The sequence below is a fragment of the Equus asinus genome, chromosome 6, assembly GCF_041296235.1.
Source record: "Equus asinus isolate D_3611 breed Donkey chromosome 6, EquAss-T2T_v2, whole genome shotgun sequence".
NCBI lineage: Eukaryota > Metazoa > Chordata > Mammalia > Perissodactyla > Equidae > Equus > Equus asinus.
Genome location: NC_091795.1, coordinates 76783452 through 76806823, shown reverse-complemented (window position 1 = coordinate 76806823; position 23372 = coordinate 76783452). Strand labels below are relative to the sequence as shown.

The 23372-nt window shown below is 47.5% G+C and overlaps 1 protein-coding gene across 1 annotated transcript in view; it reads right to left on the bottom strand.

The window, feature by feature from the left end:
• Positions 1 to 6903: 6903 nt before the first annotated feature.
• CAPN14 (calpain 14) overlaps positions 6904 to 23372 on the bottom strand; it is a 35171-nt gene continuing 18702 nt past the window's right edge. Inside the window, exons 10-21 of the mRNA XM_044772196.2 lie at positions 22784 to 22947; positions 21590 to 21753; positions 21068 to 21076; positions 18950 to 19155; positions 17947 to 17983; positions 17412 to 17468; positions 15960 to 16017; positions 13381 to 13457; positions 11996 to 12059; positions 11242 to 11343; positions 10527 to 10643; positions 6904 to 8288 (exon numbers count right to left, since the gene is read on the bottom strand). Of these exons, the coding sequence (XP_044628131.1) occupies positions 7915 to 8288; positions 10527 to 10643; positions 11242 to 11343; positions 11996 to 12059; positions 13381 to 13457; positions 15960 to 16017; positions 17412 to 17468; positions 17947 to 17983; positions 18950 to 19155; positions 21068 to 21076; positions 21590 to 21753; positions 22784 to 22947 (1429 nt within the window). The 3' untranslated portion in view covers positions 6904 to 7914. The remainder of the gene's footprint in view (positions 8289 to 10526; positions 10644 to 11241; positions 11344 to 11995; positions 12060 to 13380; positions 13458 to 15959; positions 16018 to 17411; positions 17469 to 17946; positions 17984 to 18949; positions 19156 to 21067; positions 21077 to 21589; positions 21754 to 22783; positions 22948 to 23372) is intronic.

Genomic DNA, 23372 nt, shown 5'->3' with positions numbered 1-23372 from the left:
GTATCCAGTGGTTTCCTGAGTGCTCATTAAGATTCCATGGTAGTAAAAAGGGACCTTTAAAGCCCCTGCCCAGAGGGCCTGGTCTTGCGTTGTGTGAGTCTTGGCAGGGAAGGCCTTGCCTTGTTCACTGAATGCCCCATTTGCTTCTTGGGCTATATCTGCTGTGCCTCTCACAAGATGGATGGAACAAAAATGCCTTTCTGGCTGAGTAAGGAATGCCAAAACTGAAGAAAAGCTTTGAAGTTACTGCTAAGCCTCCTTTTCCTTGCCTTTCTTCCTCTCCCTCCCCCAGGACCGTCCTGAGAACAGATGGCCTGGGCTGACAGCAGTTTGGGGAGCCTCATCTACACCCCTGCCTATCCCAGAGCTACTCCTCTCCCCATCACACTCTCAACCTCTCAACCTGGCCTTTGTCTGGGTTTCTGAGGACGTGAGGTGGGACCGAGCAACATCCTCTTTGCACCCCTTTCCCAGAGTGGCTCATTCTGCAGTCATGAGGGTGGGAGTTGGCAGCAGACTTGACTGGAAAGGCACCTACAGACCTTTTTGGGGTTGTAAGACACCTGAGAAGAGGCCCAGAAAGAGTTAGGTCATGAGGACCTACCACTTCCTGTGGACCTTGGGTAGGTCACTTACATTCTCTGAACTTTTTCCAATTTCCGCCTCTGCCAATCTGTCCTCTGCTAGGCTACCAGAACAATCTCTCCAGAACAGCCTATATCCTGCTACAACTACCTGTCATTACAACCACTCGTCCCTCTCCTGACGGACCTGCTTCCTAATGCCATCCTTGCCGATGCTACTCCTTCCAGATCATCTTTCTCTCCCTGGACATGTCTGAGCATTCAAACCAAGTGCCACATCCTCCGGGAACTCTCCTCAGACTCCCAGGTTAATCTGACTTCCCCACGTGTGTTCCTCACATCCTACACTGGGCTGACTTCCTTATGTTTCCTCCCAATCAGACTGCCACCTCCTTAAGTACAGCAGCTGAATTTTCATCTCTATTCTAGGATCTAGCCCAGTGCCTTTGTGCCTATTTATTTTTTCAAACAAAAAAGTATATAAATATAAAATAAAGTGAAGTAAAGTAAAGTAAAACAAAGAACTACCTATCTTATCTGTGCTCAGGGTCATTGAATAAACATCAGCTCTTACTAGAGCCTGGTCAGGAGTCATTTTTACTGACGAAGAAACCAAGGCACAGAGTTTAGGTGACTTGCTTAAATCCCACAACTAGTGTGTGACAGAGGCTAGACTCTGACCCACTTTTCTTTGAGCTCTGACACACAGCCTCTTGAGGATGCCTTTTGGAAGAGTTTACAGGAAAGCAATGGTGAGAGAGTTCTTGAAACAGTGGTCAGGCCAGCGAGGAGAGCATGCGATTCTGTCAAGTGGTTGTCGAAATCACTTCACTTTCTGTCCTCTTAGGATAAAGGGAGGAAGCAGCAGGGTCGTTGGGAAACTGTCCATGGTGTGTGGTGTTAGGTGTTGCTCAGCGCTCTGTGTGGGAGCTACTCCACCTGCTGTGGGCTGATGGGAGGGGGGACTGAGGGCTCCCTTCACCCACCACACACGTAGACATGGCACCCACATCTCAGTAGCCAAGCCAGATGGTTTGAAGCACACAATCCTCCAACCCCAGCCCCCACTCCCCTGTTCTGGCCCCAGGGGTCATGGCGGAAATTACCTTGCCTTCAGGCACACTACCAGCCGGCTATTCCAGTCCCCAGACTGAAAGGGCTTGCAGACCAAAGCAAGAGGCTCAGCTTGCATGGTTGATTGAATTCATTTAAAAGGTAGGGAAAGCAAAGGGTGAGAGAGGGGTAGTTAACACAGTTAGAACATGGTGGGAGAGGGCTGGTAGGATCATGTGACTGAATCCTGGGGTATGCAATGCTCCTTTGTCCTGTCCCTCTGCCTCATCAGCCCTTCCTGCTGATGGTGTGGTCATAAGCACCCAGGCTGAGGTTTGAGTAAGGGGCCCAGCCACATAGGTGCTCTATCACAGAGACGGGCAGGGATGGCTGGCCACAGCTACAGTTTACCAATCAGTCAGCTGAAAGCCACAGCTGCATTTCTAGGGGCAAGAGCGGGACCATATGGGTGTCACCAACGCGTGGCTGATTGACGATCGAGTGCCTCATGAGTCTCGTGTGTGTTTGATGTATCCTGAGTATTTGGTGCTTCACGTGCCTCATGTATATTTAGTGTGAATCATGAATATTCAGTGCCTACTCAGCTCCTTCATCTCTGCCTACCTGTGTTAACACATGTGGTTCACTTTCTTTATCTCTGTCTATCATGTCTGTCAAGCCACTTGCTTGTACACTTAGTTTTGTCTATCCTTCCTATTTGTTTGTTACCCTTATTTTTCTAAGCAGAATCAAATATTCTCAAATAATCTAGCAAACTCACATGACATGAGCTGTGTCCACTAGAATGGTAACCCCAACTGTGAACTCCATGTTACAATTTGCAAAGCTCTTTCACATCCACAATCTCTTTTAATCTTTGCCACCATTCTGTAGGCAGGAGTTCCCGTCCCAGATCAGAAGATGAGTACACTGACACTTGGAGAGCTTAAATGACATTTCATTTCAGCCACACAATCACTCACCCAGTTGATGGAAGAGGAGACATAAGCTCAAGGCATCTGGCATCTGGTCAAGTGTGTTTCCCATTTCACGAGCCCACCCTGGATCATTTTCACTCTTTCAAAGACCCTCAACTCTCACAGTAGAACTCACAGGATTCAGACCTCTCCTCCCAGCTCCTGAGCCTCACAGCCTGGTACAGCCTGATCTGAGGAAACCATCCCTCTGGAAGCCTGGGTGTCGGACACACGCGTGCATGTGCATACACACACATGCACATGCACACACATACACTTCACAGAGAAAGGATATGCAGCAGTGAGCAGGCCTCAACAACAATCTCATGGGACCATTTCTAGGTTTAGTTCACAGCCTTGCAAAGTCCGCAGGAGGCCTCCCCGCAGCCCGCTCCCTCAGAAGCTCGTCCTCTCAGGCAGAGGCAGCAGCACTTTTGGGGAGGAGTGTCTGAGCCCCGAGAGCACCTCAGCCCTGCAGCATTAAACCCTGAGCCAAAGGCACGCTAACAACCCCTGATTTCTCCCTCTCAAGGAAGCCAAAGATCAGGAAAAAAATGTTCTGCATGAGTCAACCGTACATGGAACCCCAGACCACACAAAATGGGAGTGAGGGTTAGCACACAGGCCAGCCTTGCTGTGGGGCCTGAATCGGGCCCACTTCTCCGAGTGTGTGCAATACCGAGGGTGGAAGAGTGGAAGGGGCCAGCCAGGGGCCCACGGCCTGGTCTGCCAGCTCTGTCTGAGCACGTGCTGCTGCTGCTGCCAGCTGTGTGGCCTCTGGCCGTTAACTGCTAATGAGAAAATCCATCTGATCGCTGGGTGAGTGGAACGTCAAGCTTGGTGAAGCTCCCTCTTGGGGGAGACTTGATGTGAGGCCAATGGGAAGTTGAAACAAAGACAACGATCATTTTTATCATTTCATTCAGCCAATATGAAAATGAATCTGGGAAATGAATCCTTTGTACAAAAGCCCTCAAATAGATGTTTTCCGGCAGAATTGAATGTTTCAGGCATCACAGCCTTGGAGCCTCTGGTTTGCCCTGGCTCAGAAACCACTTGGCTTCTCCCCTGATGGAGTCCTGGGCCACTGCAGCGTGGAGGTGGGCCCCTCCTGTGGGGCTAACATGGCTGTAAAGGGGAACTGTAAACCACACCAGAGTCCTGGCCTGTGCTCAGCAGCTTACTATGTGACCACCTGATCCACATAGCATCCTTTGGACCATAGACATGAACAGTGACGACTCCCCAAAAGTAACCTACACCAGTAAACAGTGGAGCTGGACTCAGGCAGGCATCTTTTTTTAAAGCCTCCCTGTGCTCTCGGCAAATGTGTTGTCTCCACCCAGAAGCAGATTTAGAAGTTATACAGTCCAACCTCCCCCAAGTGCACACATAACTTTTGTAAATAATTGAATTGATAGGGAACTCATCTATGGCCCCATGGACAGCTCTTCCAGAGAACAAAAAGCACCCAGTCTGCCTGCCAAGGTGAGGCCTGCTCTTTCTACCACCCCACCCCGCCTATGTTGGGCTGTGCAACTTCTGGCCTAATTTTCTTCTGCAAGCAGGACAGGCTGTGCAAGCTGAGGCTTGGGATGGAGATGACAGCTTAACAACCAGGCCTCACCTGGGTATGGGTCTGGCTGAGGACCACCCACTTCCCACTGCTCAGAGCTTCTACTGTCACAACCTGAAAGCAAAAGGCTCTGGAACTTGACCCAACTGGTTAATCCTTCTGGGAGGATGAATTCTGAATGTGTAAGAGAAAATGAGGCCTGAGTCCCTGGAATGTCAAGATAGGAAGACTGTCTTCAGATAGAGTCTGATGAGCTTTTCAACGGTGGTTTGAAGTGCCCCTCAGTCAGGGCACAGCGCTTGGCAACAGAGTGAAGCTGCACATTATGCAACATCAGAGGGATGCTTTCAGAGCAAAGTTTCTGTCTTTTTAAGTAAATCTTACATACTTATATTTTCAACTAGCAACTCAAATAGATACTGACTTCTTTTTTTTTTTTTTTTTTTGAAGAAGACTAGCCCTGAGCTAACTACTGCCAATCCTCCTCTTTTTGCTGAGGAAGACTGGCCCTGAGCTAACATCTGTGCCCATCTTCCTCTACTTTATATGTGGGACACCTACCACAGTATGGCTTGCCAAGCAGTGCCATGTCCGCACCCGGGATCTGAACCAGGGAACCCTGGGCTGCCGAAGCGGAACATGCACACTTAACCACTGCGCCACCGGGCTGGCCCCAATGTTGACTTTTTAAATGATGGCATTCACCTGAATTACTTCAAAAATCATTCATTTAATAAATCCCAGACATGAGCTAGGCACTTAGCTAGGAGCTGGGGTACAAGGGCGAATGGGCTGAGTGCCATTTTAAATGCATCAAGAAGATGCATTTAGGGGCTTGCCCCGTGGCCCAGTGGTTAAATTCGTGTGCTCTGCTTTGGCAGCCCAGGGTTTGCTGGTTCAGATCCTGGGTGTGGACATGGCATCGCTCATCAGGCCATGCTGAGGTGGCGTCCCACATAGCACAACCAGCAGGACCCACAACTAAAATATACAACTATATACTGGGGGGAATTTGGGGCAAAAAGCAGGAAAAAAAAAAAGAAGATTGGCAACAGTTGTTAGCTCAGGTACCAATTTAAAGCAAAATTAAAGAAAGAAGATGCATTTAAAACAAGTGCTTGGGAACATGGTTTGCTTTTTTCAGAAACAAATATTCTGTGTAAAATACAGTACAGTACAACAACTAAAAACTAAGCAGAAATAAAAGGGGCAAGGAAAGAAATAAGAGTCCATGTGGGGCTGACATTGGCCTTTTGAGCTGAGTCAGGCTGGCAGGGTGCTAAGTCAGCCCAAGTGTCCCAGACCGGGGCTGAAACTGTCGTCTGCATCAGTGTCAGTCTTGCATCCGTGAAGGAGCCCTTGCGCGGGAACAGAGCACCATCTAGTGCCGGCATCAGCCTCAGCTCTTGCCACAAATGAAGGAAGGAAGGTGCTGTCCTTCCTCCAGAGAAATCAGGCTGAGCTCACGTTTTCTAAATGCACTGCCAAATGCCAGCAACGCTGGGAGGTTATCTTAGGACACTCATCTTGTGAGGCGAGGATTGTTCTCCCAATTTTATTGATGAGGCTGTGGAGGTTCGGACAGGTGAAAGAATCTGACCAAGGTCACTGAACTAAGGGTCAAGGCAGGGATTTGGGGCTGTCTTCCTAGAAACCCCCAAGAGCTGGACATACAACTTGCTCCTCCACAAAGCCAGCCAGAGCCGGCCCATGTTTACCTACCCACAACCCATGAAACTCATTTCCTCCTTTTTTCCATTATAAATATAAATACATATATTTCATCGGAGAAACATCAGATTGAAAATCCTGGAGGCTAAAATCATTTCTCTAACCCAGTGTGACGATGGCGAGAAAGCTGTGTTATTTACAGACAGCTGCTGACTGACCTGCCCCGGGCCCCAGCTGGAATCCGGAAGGTTCTCTTTGATGACTTAGTTTTTATATACAACATGAAAGAAGAAAAAGAAAAAACAAGGATAAAGAAAAGTATTTTAGTCTCCTCTTACACTGTCAATTTCTTTTACCAGTGAGTCATTCTTTCCTGAGGCTTGGCAGCCTAGGACAGGGCTCACCCCGGCATGCTCCAGCTGCTGCGGCTGGACTGTGAAAAATCCAACCTTCCAGATTCCCTGGCCTCGCCTGTCTTGGCACTTGAGGATGGATTCTTTGCTCCTCTTTCACTGGACTTCTGGTACGCACACTTTCCACTTGTCTTGGCCATGATAAGCCTTTGGCTTTCGACTTCTGGGAATCACTGATGTCCACCTCTCAGACCTTCAACTTGACTTCATTCTGACCCTTGTCCAGTCTATTCCATCCCAGATCTTTATTTGCCCCCCTCATCCCCTGGAGTGACAGAGGATGGGGGGAATATATTTCGGTGGGAGATGGCTTTGCCCCTGATCTCTAGTACTCACCTTTGGGGGGCATGGAGGAAATCAGTAGGGGTGGAGGTCAGCAGGGCACAGGGTATATCCGATTTGCCACAGTGATACATAGACTCAGGGGAGGGAGGGTAACACATAAGTGACATAGGAGGGCAGTTCAGACCACCAGGAAACCAGAAGCGGGGCTCTATCAGACAATTACTTTTGATATAGATCCCATTGCACCACTCAAAACCATCACACTGTAGTCCAAGTGTCATGAACAAGAAAATGGTACCATCTTCTCATTACTCAAAGAAACTCCAAAATTGCCTTCGTGGGTCAAAGCAATAACTATTTAATTAAAACAAATATTTACAATGGCAGAATCTAAAAACAGAGATACTGATAAATAAATGGACATAAAACTTTTGAAATGACTATAAATACATGATTATCATTTATAAAACCAGTAATACCTCACGTATCTGGCACTTTATGGCATATCATTTTACACTTTATCATTTGGAATACACAAAGATTTTTCTAAATAAAATACCTTAAGCCATGCTTTGAAAGTGCTCCCTCCTTCTACAGTGTCCATCTATCATCAGGCTTCAAGTTTCCTTTAGTTCTGGCAATGGGCCCACCATTCAGCCTCCTCATTTTGTCTGCTATAGACTTGGAAACCAGATATCCATGTTTGTTAGAATAGTTGGTAAATCTAGAAAAATAGAATTTTAATGAATGGCTCTGAGGTGCTAACCTATGAGTAAAATTCATGGGCTTTGGGAAACGGCCTTTGTTCTGGTTTCCCACCTGGGCTCTGGATTGATAGGGATGCCACAAAAGGGAGCCATGATGGTAGTTCAAAAAATCAGATATTCTGACCATCTACTGATTAACTCCACGATATAGCTTGGATTTGCTGTTCTTCTTTGAAGTAGGTACACAGAGGGTTTCTGGACTGATTTGAAATGGATCTGATAGTCTATAGGTCAAGTAAACAGACGGACATCTGTCACATGCAGGAAGTGTTTTGAGAACTCAGGTGTTTTAAATCCACTGGTCCCCTCAGATCCAATCCTTTGGAGATATTGTCAGCAGAGGACCACCCAGCGACCTCAGATGCCAGAGCCAGCCTACCCTGTCTGGGCCCTGAAAATTCTGTTATTTTCTGTGTTCTTGAGCTCAGCATATTCCCACCCCACCCCCAAACAGTTGAAACTTAGCTTATGCCTCTACCAACTTACAGCTGCTGGCACAATTGTCTAAGGACGTATCATTCCCTCTTAAGATCTTGAAACCTGGACTATTACCCCAAATGTGATGACAGTTGGCACATCTAAGGTCATTTAAGTTGGATAGCTGTGGAGGGAGTATTGTATAGAGGTTAAGACACCAACTCTGGAGTCAGATTGCTTAGGCCGTGTCAGGTTACATCTCTGCTGTGACAAGGTTGTGGCCACAAGGAGGAGAGCTAGTCTCAACAAGTCCAAGGCAATCTTTACTTTCCTTTTTGCACACTGGCCATCCAAAGGGGAGATCTGCAGAAGAGAAATCTTCCCAGCTGAGGAGGTGATGGCTGGACACATGGTCCTGAAGAACAACAAGTGGGTTGGGCATGGGTTGGTGTCAGCCAAAGACCACTCTGGGGCCATATGCAGAGTCCTCAGTGAGGGCAGACAAGGCTCCAGCCTTCTCAGGAGTGTAGAGTCATCATCAGCAACTGGACATAATGGAGAAGCAAATTATGGTCAGTTCAGATCCAGCCCTGACATGCAGGTAAGGATGTTTCATTTCTCATTCACCGTATCTTAGAGTCTGACATTGGACTTGGGGTCTCCTCCCCCTCACTCTTGAGAAGCCATGGAGACAGGATGTTAATGGATGGTTTAGCCAGAGGAACCACACCATCTGGTAGTAAGTATAAATCAACCTGAAATATAATCAGCCTCGACTTCTCATGGTGCCTGTGAATGATGACAGCCAAGAGGCAGGCTGATTCTGTGTTCAATTCTCAATGCATTTTTTTCCCCCACGAATTCAATTTCGCATGCTTGTGACAGCATTGTGCAGGTGTGTGGACTGACTGGGTAGCAAAAATCCATTAGAGCATATTTTACATGTTTACAATAATGGGCCCATTTGTCTGACAGCTTTATGTGGGTGTGATGAATGGTCCCTCTAACTCACATGGAGGAGACCTCTGGGGAGACCACTCCCCAGGCCAATTACATCAGAATGATGATGGTGATGCTGGTGACAATGAAGATGATAATGGTGAAGTTACCAATGGTATCAGAGAGAACCCTACAGTGAAATTCCAACAGTTCCAACAATTGGTCCACCATTCCTGTGGACCTCCTTGGATGGCCCAAAGGATCTCCTCCTCATGGAACCAGAGATGGTCAGAGCTAGAGAGAATCTTAGAGACCACCTAGCCCAGCCCACTCATTTCACACATAAGGGAAGCTGAGGCCCAGAGACAATTGATGTCAGACATGGATTTGTCTTCTCCTGGGCATATTATCTTGTTCATTCAACAAACATTTGTCAAGCAACTACTACATGCAAAGCACTATATGAGATTTGGAAAGAGGGCACAGAGACAAGATTAGAACCCCTGCCCATATTGGGAAGGCTAAGCCAGCCTTTGACATGAGGTTTATTTCTGGCCTGTAAGTCCTGTCTGATCTGACCCCACTCTCTTCAGACTCATCTTGAACCAGTTTCATTCTCTGTACTCTAGCCAGGACCACAGACACTGTCCCTTCCAGGCTGGGCCTCTCCTACTCTCCACTCTGCCTGCCTGGCCCCTACTTGTCTTTGAGGTTTCAACTTCGATGTCACATCCTCCAGAAAGGCCTCCAGGAAGGCCCTATCCAGATCAGCTCTCCTATTACTGCCTGTGCTGGAGTTCATTGCTCGCCCAGGTCTTCACCTCTCTCTGTGTCCATGCCCTCTGCAGGTGACTTTGAAGTTATTCTCACGACAAAGGAGGAGGCTAGCTCCCCATCTGTTGGAAGTGGGCTTGGCCATGTGACTTACTTTGGACAACAGAATGAGTTGGAAGGCATGATGCACCAGATGGGAGCCCTGGTCTCAGAGACCTTGAGTATTGAATCCCACTTTCCTGTGCTTCTGCCATTGTCCTGAGAAGAGCAAGCCTGGCCAGGGCTTACTCAGTGAAGGTACCTGGCAAAACCCCAGCTGATCCACAGCAGCCGAGACTGCTGACTCCCAGCCATGTGACTTGGGAGCTATATAAGTGCTGTCATCAGTGCTGAAGTTGTGAGGATTTGTCACGTGGCATTATTGTGGTCATAGTTCTTGGGTACACTGAGTCAGTCTCCTGTTCCCTTCTATGTGCCTGGCCCAGAGTAAGTGCTCAGTAAATATGAATGAATGAATGCATATAATGAATGCAGTGCTACACCCTAAACTCAGTAGAACAGAGGGCCCCCAGAACCCTTCTCCTTCACAAGAGCCTGGACCTGCAGTGGCTGTCTCTACCTAAGATGATGGGAGTCAACCCCATGGAGAAAGTCCTCCCTCTGGCTTCTGGAGGTATATCCCTTTGCCAATCTTGGGTTAAATTTTGAAAGACATCTGTGATGCAGCAGAAAGGAACACAGCTAATGTGTGTTGGGAACATTATGAACTAGTTCCTGCCATATGTCCCCTCACCTGGGAACCCAATTTCAGCCTGTGGGCAACCACATGTGACCACACTTAACATAAGTGAGCTGCATCAAACCTTTGCCTCTGGAACAGGCAGAGGAGAAATTAGTTTGGATCTATGCAGCCAGCTTTCACAGGCACGGAGCCAGCATTCCCCATAGCTTCCTGGCCTGTGGTTTCTTCAATGTCAGCAGTCCTCTCTCCTGCTCGAACTGGGGGCAAGTGGGCAATCCACGAGGAGTGCAGAGGAAGCCCCGGCCCTCCCTCCTTCCTACCAGCTCACCCTCCATGTTCTCGGCACACAGCATCAAGTGGACAAAGCTGACAAAGTCCATTTGGAGGCTAGGGTCGCTGTAGCGGATAAGCATCAGCTGGCAGACATCATCGCTGGGCACGATTCCTGCATTGAACACAGGTTCCCACGTGGGTGCTGGAGATCTCATACCCAGCTCTCCTCCCACTTGAAGTACCTTAAATTGTCCCTCGACTTCTGGGATCTGAATGCTGATGGCATGAGGATCTTCTTCTATGGGATTCATAGTGAATTGTTTAATTCTTTAGTCCATTAATTTTACTTTCTCTTCACTCCCCATTCCCACCCCTGTAGGCAACCGCCATGAGGATCGTTTCTCGAGCGGGTCCCTGGCCTCCGAGGCAGGAGGCCGTCTGTTAGTGCTCAACAGCATTTGCTCTGGAGCCTGGCAGTCCTGAATTTAAACCCCATGCAAGTTACTTCATTTCTCTGAGCTTCAATTTCTTCCTCTGTGAAGTGAGGACTATAAGAGAGTGTTGCTGAAGATTAAATATCCACCCTCAATAACTGTTAGCTATGATCAGAGTGATCCTAATAACAAATGTTTCTGCTATTGGCAGATCTACGTGTTTAGACCTCTGAACTGGGAGAGTAACTGCCCATTAGAATTACTCCAGAATGTCACGCACCGCCTCCTCTCCCTGCCCATTCCTGTCCTGCAGCGCCAACTCCCTCTTGTGCCTACCTGCCTCCCTCATGGCAGCCTGCAGCTGGGCCCACTTCAGGTATCCTGACCGGCTACTGTCTTGCTTGTGGAAAACCTCCTGTAAAGAACCCACACCAAAGGCTGAGAAAACCAGGCATTTCCAGGCCCCACTGCTGAGCCCCTCTGCGCCCCACTGTTAATGCTGCAGGCGACTGCTGTGTGTGTGAGGCTCCACCAACAGGGCCTGCTGCCAGGACGAGAATACAGCAGAGGGTCCGTGCCAGGATCAGACCCCCTCTTCCATTTCTTCTTAAGGCTTCTGAGAGAGGGAGCAGTCTTTTTGTCACAAGGGATAGACAGTGTGGGCATAGGTAAGTGTGCTTAATCTAAGCACATTATCCAAACTTTGAAGGGCTTCCAAATTTATGACTCAGGAGACAAAGAGGAGAGTTGTGAGTAATGATTGGAGAAGTCAGAAGAAGGCAATTTATGAAGGACTCTAATGTCATGACAAGGAGAGGGGACTTCCTCTGAAGGCCATGAGGAGTCTCAAAAGCCTTTTAGTAAGGAAGCCACATGGTCAGATGTGTGCTTTAGAAATCCAGGAGACGACTGCAACATGCTCTCTGAGTTTGGGAGAAAAAGTAGGAGGTCTCGCTGAAGATAGCTCAGAGAAGACGAGGTGAGTGATTGGGTATAAAGGGCTGAAAGAGAGATGAGTAGCTCACATACTTTGCAGAATGGCCATTTCTACACATCTTGCAAGGAGATGTGATCAAAACTGATTCTTGACAGAGCATCAGCTGCTTCCACAGGTCGCTGAATTCCTGGATACACATGGTACCTGATGCTTTAAGCTGATAGCAAGTTAAGGTCAAAGCCACCAGGGGAGATTCATCCACACCTCTGGAGGCAGTGACTGGTCCTCCACACAGCAGTGTGCAATTTGTGGATGGCCCCATTCACTGCCAGATATCCCTAATCGGCCTCTCCTGACTGGTCAGTCCAGCCAGGGCTCCCTCACCCTTGTTAGGAAAGGACGGAATGAGTCAGAACACAGCCCCACTAGAAGAAGTGCTGATGATGGAGATGCAACAGCTACCATTTAATGAAGCAGGATATTTTGACATGGCCAATTTGATGTGATTTAAATAAAAAACTAATTGTTTTTCATTATTGTTAAAAACAACTTATGGAAGGGGTCAGGCACAGGGTGGCTAAGGATGCCTCTTAGAGTCTTTTTATGAAAAGTTAAAAGTTAGTGCTTGGCCTTTAGACAATGTCCAAAAACCCCCGCATCAGAGATACTGGGTCAGAATACCACCACATGCCACCTCTATTTGAGCCCTTACAGTGGGCCCAGGACTGAGTTACACACTTTACTATGTTACTTCATTTTCCCCTAGTAGGTGAGGTAGGTATTAACTTCCCCCTGCTTTGGATGATGAAATGAGGGCTAAGAGAGTATGATCTTGTCCAAGTTCATACAGCTGGTGACAAGGCTGGGACCTGCTCCAATGCCTGTACACCTGGCCACCGTCCTACACTGTCCTACACTGCAAAGTTCCTGCAAACACTGTTTTGTGCATTTGCAACCCTCCTCACATTATCCGTTCTTTATGCCTCTCTTTTGTATGGATAGTCAAATTTTGATTAAATCATCCTTTTAGAAAGGCAGAGGTTTTGCTAGAAAAATAGCAGGGCTGAGAACAGGGAAAGCTGAGTTTGCGCCATGTCATTGAACTTCTTGAGCTCTGGTTTCCTGAACTGTAAGTGGGGACAGCACTGCCTGGTCACCAAATGAAAAACTTAGGGTGCTGAATCTCTTGTTAAAGCTTCTTGTATACCTGAAGAATTGTTACTACCCACCACTCTGCGGCTGCCGCATCCAACCATGAAGAAGTAAGTTATTGCTATTAACAGCTAATAGAGATCACGGATTCTAAGATAGTTCTGCCCTTAGCACTTTACATGGGTTATCCCCTTTGCATTCTCACACCGACCCTCCGGACTAGGATTAATGCCATCTCCATGCTCAGATGAGGACTGGGAGGCACAATAAGCTAAGTGACTTGCCCGAGATCATACCTCTAGTGAGCGCTGAGGTTGGGATTCAAAGCCAGGCAGCCTGGCTTGAGGGTGAAACTTCCAACCAGCACCATGCATCTTTCCACAGACCTGAAAAGATATGTCCAGTAGGGCCAGGATCCCCTGGCAGGTGTTGAGACTGAAGAGGAGCTGGGTGCTCCCCATCCCTGTAAAGGAACAGACAGAGTCTGTATGGGGGCTGGCCCCAGGAAGGCACAACATGGCCTTTCCCTGAACAGGACAAGGCAGTGCTGTCTAGACCAGCCATAGGTTCTGATAACCATCACTTATGTGGGGAGGAAGGAGTGAGAGGGCAGTGGAGAGAGAGAAGATTTGGTGGTGATCCCTGCATGCCAGGAGCACAGTGAAACCCTGCAGAGAACATCGATGGTAGCCTGGCTTTGCCTACATATAGGGTCAGGTAGACATAGCCCTATGTATCTGGGAAGGGCCAGGATCGCAGAATTATGAACTCCCAAATCTGAGCGAGATCGAAGAGATCAACTTGTTCAAGCTCCCACTTAAATTAGGGGATTTTTTCCTCGGATGTCTTGATAGACGGTCCATTGATCATGGGTGTTGACTTTTTCCCATGGATGGATAGCTCAAGTCAGGAGAAACTTCTTATTTTAATTCCAAAGGAACCTCCTGTAAAATTCATTCACTAGTCCAGAAAAGCATAAACAGGTATCTGTCCCCTCTAAATGTTTCTCCAACTATTCCCCAGACGACATGGTCTCTACACCCCCATCACCCTCTTCTAGACCCTACACTTCGCCAGTATCTCTCTAAAATCTGGGACCCAGACTGCAACACACTCCTTCAGATGCAATTTGATTAAACAGAGTACAATGGGTCTATCACTTGCAAAATTTTCAGTCTGCATTTCCCAAATTATGTTCCAAGGGAGATGTTCTGCAAAGAAATGGTTTTGAGTTCAAATAAATTTGAAATGCTTTGTATCTATAGACCATTCTCTCCATTCCCCATGCACCTTAGCATATGATAGGTACTGGGGAGCCAACATTGAAATTTTGTTTAACGTCGGGTTTCCCAAGTGCACTTGACCACAGAACCTAACCCCTTCCATTTCCTTACTAAAACCTATGGGTTTCTATTGTCCCTTGAAACACAATTTCAAAAACACAAATCTAAACGCTTCCATTAAATACAGCCTGAATTTGAATTAGCTTATTTCACATTAACTCAAAATGTAATAAGCTCATGTTAAGCTCAAGGTCAACTAAATTAAGCAGATATCTTTCACATACACTGCCACAAAAATGAGGTTTCTTCTATTAGGAACTTGTGCAACCAATTTTTGAAAAAATAACAAAACGGCATTTTTAATTACCATCCTGACTCCATTTCATCTTTTTGGTTTGGGCAGAGCTTGTGAACATTCTGGATTTCAATTCTGCTGTCTATTCTGTTAGTGGTTCCTCTCAGTTTTGCACCGTCTGCACGTCTGATGAGCCTACATTTCATGTCTTCTGAGCCGTTGATAAAAGTTGAGGAAGTGAAGGGGGGACACCAAGGGCAGAAGCCACAAAGACTGTCATCTAGGCTCCCATCTACAACATAGAATTCTTTCCCTGTTTTATATTTATATAACTCTTGGGAATGGGGATAAGACATGTAAATATATCTCATATCACTACTTTTCAACCCACATTTCATCGTTTATCATAGAAAACTTTATCAAATATTTCACCAAAATCCACTGATCTACCAATCCCGCAACTGTCTCATGGGACTAAATGAACGTAATTTGTCCCTACATTCTTTGGAAAGCCATTTTGCAAGGCCTTTAAAAATTTTTAAATGTGCACAAGCCACCTCTTCTGGATAATTTTTCTAGAATGATTTTGGGGTGGGGTTGCTAGAGGCTTCTCTTCTGGCTCTTTTACAATATCTGAATTAGGCTTTGAGAAACCATCAGGAAATTATTTCAAGCCCTGGAGTTGTACAGTACTCTGGACTGTAACTTGTGTGGGTTTGAAGTCTTGGTTTCATACAAAGGAGAAGCAATCACACATCTTAGATGGAAATACCCTTTAATTGTTTGGTTTACTTTTTTCATTTTGAAGTTCATTTTCCTCCCTGGAGAAATCGTGTTCTTCTCACTCAAAATACACATATAAAATATTTTTATATGGACTTTAGGCTTTCCTAATAATTTATCCCAGGCTTCATATGAAGGCATCCGCACTACCCATTTGCAGTTGTCCTGGGTGGTGTGCTCCCCCCTCTCAAACGTTTGTAGGTTGATCAATTTAAATATGAGTTCAACAGCAAGCTCCCTGGGTGGGCTAGTCAATACTTAATATTTCTTTGCCAGATTGAGGAAATGGGTGCAGTTCTTCCATATGAAGTTTATATGCAAAAAAGAACTCAGCTGTTCTCCTTAAATTATCAAAATAGCAGAAAGCTTCATTTTCACTGCCATATATCTCTACACCAAAACTAAGCAGAAAGAGTTAATTTCCAAGCTAAATAAATTCCTTTACTGCTTGTCAGACCACACGACCCACCCTTGTGTAAGACACAGCTGCTCTGGGGACCAGCATGCAGTAATTCACACGCCCCACAGCGGGAAAGAGAAACAGACCCAGAGTTCAGAACAGTTGTGTCCCCTGAGTCCTACAGGATGACTCTGAAATACTCACTTGACGAGGTCAAGTGGTTTGGGATCTTCTGCCGTTGAGCTGCATTTGTTTCTGGATGCTGAAGTGGAAGCAGAGCGGCAGGAGAAAATGATCGTTATCGAAGGCTCGTTAGATGCGGAAGGGCCGCAGCTAAAGGGGTTGGGACGTCCGTCCACGCCAGCGTCTGCTGAGCAGGGCACATATGCCACTTCTGAGCAGACATCAGTGACACCATTATGTTTCACATAAGGACTGCGGCTAGACATGTCATTAAATCTGGGATTTCATAAGAACTTTTACAGTAGTTTTTAATTGAGTGGCAAGTCCAGAGCACCCCAGCAGAATAGGACTCCTAGGAAGTAGACTGATAGAAAGCAGCAGTTCTCAAGCCAGGTTCTAGAGAGATGCTTCAGAAGCTCAGCAAAAAATTTGGTTTGAATTTTATTCTTAATAAATATCCTCAGCCGAGACTCCGGATTTCAATTTTAGAGTTCATCAGAAGCAGCTCTTTACATTAACATTTATCTTTAAAGTATATTAATGAAATGCAAGTGTCATAAATTTGAAGTTACAAACAAATACATATTCATAATATACACTTTTTATCTGTTTTATATACATTGGGATTCTCTGTGAGACTTCATTTGGTAAAACGATTGCAGCAGAAAATGTTTGGAACCCCAGGCATGGAGGAAAATATTTCTATCCAACACAGGTAAGACGCTGACATATCTTCTCTGGCTACGTTAAGTAAAGTACCAGGGTGAACACAAGAGAAGATGGGAGGGCAGGCAAGTTGGGAATTAAATTGGGAGCATTACTAACGCTCATGCTCTTCCAGTTTTAATGACATCACTCAGACCCCAGATTTCCAGTGCATTTCTTGCCCTCTTCCTAGATGGGTTTTGTGTCCCACACGTTAGGGACAAAGTGGCCTCCGGAGCCCTGCACTCACACAGCTGGCCTCCTGATCTGGGGAAGCCCAAGGAAGAACTCCAGGGGACCAGGTGTGTGTCCCCAAGTCCTCCTCTTCCCCAACGCCCTCTTACCAGTTCCAACCCCGGCTCCAGGTGACTACCCAAGGGGTTTCTCTCCCTGGGCTTCCCTCAGATGGCCCTCCCCCAGAACCCCAGGGTTTATCATTGCCATGCCCCTGCCCCCTTAATACTGATTCTCAACTCTGCTACATTCCATTTTCTCAGAGATTAAAGATTAAAGTTGCTTCTGCTACAACTAATCAATGTAGCTTCCCAGAACAGACATGCATTCCACGGGAGCCTTCTGGAGACAATATCTCCACTTGTGTCTAGAAACTTGAGGACCTGATTAGAAAGTGGCAGGTTGGGGACTAAGTGGCCTTAAATCCCACTTTATATACAGTGTCATGCAGATGCAAACCCTAACTCCGTGGAATGACATGCTCCCCTTTGTCCCCTGCTCCGCCCACCTCTCTACCATGCCGGGTCAACTTACCTTCTCAAAGAGTTTGGTGAAGAGTTCATCCTGCCCTCTGTTTTGGTCTCCTGTTTCCTGTAGGAACAGATAGAGAAAAACTTAAGTCATTCACCTGGATAACTCGACTCTCGGGCACACATGTCTCGTGGCTCCCAGGCCTCCAGAATCCATACATTTGACCTTGAGCACCGTCTTAAATTTCCTACTACAGCATTCACACATCCTCTGTTTCTCCAATTCTTGCTGACTTTAGGGAGGTAGTGAGCAGTGAAATGGGCCAAAGAAACACCAGGTAGAGAGAAGCAGGAGAAAATAAGGTGTAACTCATACAGCTGGGGCTCTAGGCGCTCAATGATGAGGACCTGACCAGAAGGGCAGTTCTCTTGGCGCAAAGGCAGCGGAAGCCGGGTACTCTTAGGGCACAGTAGATAATGCAGCATGTGTGCCACAGGACCTGCGGGCCTCCTCCCCGACCCCTGAATGTGAGGGGAGAAACCCCTCATCCTGGCTTTGTAAGAGTCCCAGCCACATGGAATTCCACCTGACAACTCACCTTAGAGAACACAGCACTGGAATTGCTTCCAATTTCACTGAGGGGACACAAAAGACAGAATTACCTCTTGGGGAGCATCTTGGGAAAATTTTGGCCAATATTACCCCTGCCCTGAGAACTCATCTTCCAAGTTTCTTAGCTGATGGGCCATGTGGGCATGTCCAGTTCTCACGCCTCAACACTCGCTTCTCCTTGAAAGGTACAGCCCAGTCACGTGGCACGGCACATGTGCCTGGTGCTGTTTCTCACCTACATGCCTTTGCATGTGCCCAGCCCTCTGCCTGGCAAGCCCTTTACTTCCCCCACCCTCATCTACCTGCTCTTACTCGTATTTTAAGACTCAGCAGTCTGGCATGGCGGCGAGGCCTGAGATAAACTCAGATGACATGTGACCAAAACATGGAGAAAAAAAATGAGAACTGGATTCTAAGCATTGAAGGGTTGTCATGTCAGAACAGTCATAGGCAAAATAGTAAGTTTGACTGGGAGGTGTGTATCCTGGTCACCTGCAAACACTAGGCGTGTCTGAGCCTGCTGGTTGATGACAGCATCCCCCCATTGGAACAACCCCTGTACATCTCTTGGGAATCACCACCTCCCTGAAGCCAGCTCTACTTCCCCCAGGACTACGGAAGATTGGCCCAGATGCTCCTTCCTGATGCTCTTCTAACATCTTGTGCAGATAAATGCTTGCACAGGGCACAGTATAACATAAATAACTGCTCGTATGTCCATGTCCTTTCCAGACCTTGGGCTTCTGGAGGGCAGGGGCGAGGCCCGTTCTATCTTGTTATCTCTAATGCCTGGTAGAGCGTTCACTTGTTAGTGGAAGGAGAGTGGGAAGGAAGAAGGGCTGAGGGCTGTTCTCTCTGCAGCGAGCTGCCCTCCTCTCCTGCTCTCCCTGTCTCTCTTCTGTGTTGGCCACAGAGCCTCAGCGCTCCATCACCTCCCCCTCACCCTCTGTGCCTCCCCTGGCCCAACCGGGAGGGGCCCGTGCCCTTACTAAAAGACGTGCTTCCTGGAGAGGACTCTGAGGACGAACTCGGACTCCTGGCGGGCCTCAGATGTGCAGGGCACGATGAGGTATGTCCCTGGCTCCAGCCACAGCTCCTGGCTCACTTCTTTCTCTGTGAGAAACTCCTTAGGCCAACTCACAGGAGCATTTTTCCAGAAGAACCCACGAGGCAGTCTCCTCTGGTCTTCATAGTCCTGTGGGTGAGGACAGAAGGGCACCAGTTGAGGTGATCACCCAGAGCTTGTGGCCAGGCCTGAGGCCCTCGGCCAGGAGCAGGACTAAGGTGCCCTCTGATTTGCCAAATCCTACCTTCCCCAGTGGAGGACGGGATAAAGGAGTGAGGAGTGGAGAGAAAAGAACAGAACCTCTCGGGAATGGGCACCTTTGCTGGAACCCTAGATGTGGCTGAATTAACATGTCAACTGGTTTGACATTACACTAAAAACAACATCATATACAAAATCTGTGAGGAATGTCCTTGTGTCTGCACTTTCCATTTTAGAGTTAAGGGTCTGAGACTCAGGCAAGTTAGATCACCTGCCCCAAGTCACCCAGCTGGTAAGAGTCCCAACCAGGGTTGGAATTCAGGGCAGCTGAGCTCCCATGCCCATGCTCTTGACACTTCTTGGTGCTGCCTCCATGTATGTGATACCACTGCAAGGTTGATTATGACATGATTATGGTCACAGATAAAGATGGGCCACCAACCATCTTCCCACCTACATCATAACAGCTACATATAGATAAACCAGACGCTGCAGGTCATCTCAGGGAAAACAGCCTCATAAAGGAGAATGAAGTTGGACAAGAGCTCAGAGGACCTGAATCAGGCCTCTGGTTCTGACATGGCCCAGACACATGGTCATCTCATATTCCCTTTCTCTCTCTGCCTCTTTTATCTTCCCCTCTTTCCCATTTTTCTCTTTCTTCCTCTCCCCTTTGCTCTCACTCAGGGCTGTGGAGGGAGAGGAGGTCCATATGGAGGATCCTCTCTCCAGTTTACACACAGCTGCTAACAAAGACATTATCCACCCCACCCAAATAAAGACATATTTCACGAATTCCACTCAGGGTTGGAGAGACAAAATGTATCTCCTGATGATGCCTGCTTTCTTTTATCAGATGATGAGAACCAGGGAATCATCCTGTTGCCATCTTTGCTTTGGCTACTAGGAATCTCAGAACTAAATTTTATAATCAGCCATCGTAGCTGTCCTAGGTTTAGTTTTCCTGGTAAAGTCAACTGCTTACCTATCCCTCATCCATTTATTACTTCTTTCTTACCTTTTAAATTTTGTAACTGGCATATAGTATTGTTCTGTTTATAATTTTATTGTAGGTTGACCTAAATTCTATTTAGAAATAGGCATGATATAAATAACCTTTTCTTTTTAAATTAATAGGCAACTTTGTGTGCACTCAGTGTTCCCAGAGGAGGAAAAAACAAAACCGGCCTAAGACACCCAATGCAAAATGGTTTCTTTATAAAAATCCTTCTACTCAACTCAGTCCAATCTGGGAAAATTAAACTTTCCATTCGTGTTTCCTCGGGAAACAAAATAATAGCTGCCACCATTCAGGGGCTGGGATCCCTCAGACCTTCTTAACTGATTTCTCCAGGCTGCCACTGCAGCTGAAATACAGGGTTGTTCTTGTCCTCTGTCTGTATTTCTGTCTCATTTTCTCAAGCCTTTGTCCCTTGTCCCCAAGGAGGTGGGTCGCATCATCTCCTGATGTCCTATATGTTGTAGATCTATTTTCTTATGGGCTTCAGAACTCAGGCAGGATTGTGATTTATCATCTTTCCTGTGCTGTGACAGTCTTCAATATAGGCCCTAGGTATGTATGTAGGTGTTAAATAAATTCCAAAATTTATCAGTTCTACACCAGGCTTAGAGACCTCCCTATAGATACATAAAAATATCCTGGGATCCTTGGGTAAAAAAGAACAGCAGATGCTCTTTACTTCCACACACATAGGCAGTTGGCATTGTTGTCAGACATTCCCGTAGCTCCTGACACAAGGCTGCTACAGTCAAACCGAACCGCTCGGCCACATGTGACATCACTCCAAACCAGGGCCAGCTGGTCCAGTGTGGAGCTCACCTTGCTCACCTGAAAAACAAGAAACAGAGACCTCATTAGGCAGTGAATCCAGCTCTTTCACAAGCACAAACTCTAATGGAGGCCGATACATAAGAAGACTCTAGCGAGAGGCCCTTCCCTCCCACAAGACTTGCTGTTCCAATCACTGACATTTTAATCCATCACCAGGAATTCTGGAAAAGAGTAAGAGAAGGAGCCCTTGGCTTCTTGGGAGAGGGAAAGGACATCGATATTGATCGTACCGACCATATGTCGGGCACAAGGATCAGCACTGCCACGTGATCTTCTTTTACTCTACCCTTCGCATAAATGCCATCGTCCCCATTTTACAGATGAAAAAACTGATGCTCAAGGGCAAAGAGGTGGCTTGTTCTAGATGACATATTCTTAAAGGACAGAACCAGAATGTGTACCCAGGTCTGTGCGTGGACAGAGACGGATGATGAAGAGGACAGGAAACAGGGAGAAAGAGTAACGGTTGGAGACCCCACACAAGGCTGTGTGCCCTGGGGGCCCACCTACCCTAAAAACATAGAAGCCGATGGCGAAGTGAAGCTTCTGGTTGCGGTGCCTATGCCTGGGCTTCTGGAGCAGGGACACCAGCACTCTGCAGGGCATCTGGAGCTTCTTGCCCTCCTGGGGCCTCCAGACGGATAGCAGGAACTGTGGGTTCTTCCAAAATGTGTCTGGGGCAGAACAGAGCAAGGTGAGACAGGTCCCCAGCTGCCCTAGCATCCCCCTCCAAATCACTGAGAGGGGCACAGACCAGGCACTTGCCTGGGAATCCCATCCAACGGCCCATCTGGACAGAGTCGGGGGCTCCTCCACCTCAGCCCCATCGTCCCTCCTCTTCCACCTCACACACAGAGACTGACTCTCACCACTAAGGCCCTTTGCCCAGCAGGGTGCCTGGCACAGACTCCATGCCCCATCAACGCTGCTGCCCAGTAAGTGACTGTACTAATTGACTGAGGAGAACGTGTCCACGATCCCAGGGGGATCTGCATTTTAACGGGGACCAAGCCTTAGCTTATGGGCAGCTTCAGCCTTTTGGGGGGAACTTTATGGGGGGAAGGGAAGCCAGAGCTAGGGGCGCCTTGACCACTGAGACCATATCCCACAGGTCTTTCCTTCAAAGGGATCGCTCAGTACCTCCCTTGTGGAGAAAGGGCTATAGTCACCAAATGGCTCCATTTTGAGAATTTAGACACGTTTGTCTCCTGTAACTGATGACTGGGAGTCCTTGATTTTGTTTCTCTACCAAACCTTAGGTAAGGAGGGTCTGATATATATGATATAAATACTATTTCAATCCTGCCTTTAAGGAGTGGTTACTTCAGTACATAAATGTCCTTGTTCTGTAACCGAAGAAAGATTGAACCCACCCTTCTACCATGCAGGTATGCCTGTGGCCTCCCGGTGCTGAGCAGGAAAAGACACCCTCTGGAAAGATGCAGCCCTGACAGGCTGGCAGCTTCACTGAGAATTCTACCCCTTTGTGCAAATTAGGACCAAAGGCGCCTCATATTCCCAATGGACACAGCCCAGGGCCAGCGCACACAGCTCAGCCAGCAGAGCCCCTCACCCTCAGCCAGATGCCCCATGCAGGGCGCAAGCTGCACAGCCATCCACAGTGGCTCTGCCTGCATCCCCACCCTTGCCGGGAAAAGCTGCCACTCTAGACCCAATAGCCCCAGCTCCTGTGCACACACTCACCTCGGGACGACTTCATCCGGCCACCTGCCGTAGTCCCCTTCTCCCATCTCCCCTCCCTCATGGTGTACGCCCACTTCTGGCCCACCTCCTGACTCAGCAGGCCTGGGGTCAGTTTACAGATGACCAGAAGCATGAAATGTGCTTTAAAGTCCTGCAGTGTCATCCTGTGGAGAGGAAGAGGGAACAACACAGAGACGGACAAGATGACGACGTCTCGTCCTCAGAACTAAAGGGGAGGCTGGTATTAAGCAGTAGGCAGCCCAGCCCTCTCTCAGGTCCAGGCCCTCATCCTCCATGCCCTTGTGCAGAGCTGAGCTGGCCTTGGACACATGAGGGTGGGGGGGCTAGACCAGTATGAGGGGCCATCATGGGGAAGTGGAGCTACCAAGAAACCCCACCCTGTGGCTGGATTCAGCCTCCTACAATGGCTGTCAGAGAGAAATGTTCCTGTTTCACTGAGTGCAGTGATAAAGCAGAATTGAGGCATTCATAGCTAGTCAATTGACTCGTAAATGCTTGATAAGAATTGCGCAAATAGTTCTCAATCATTAACTGTTAAAAATCTTTGCCTCTACTTGCTAACTTTGTG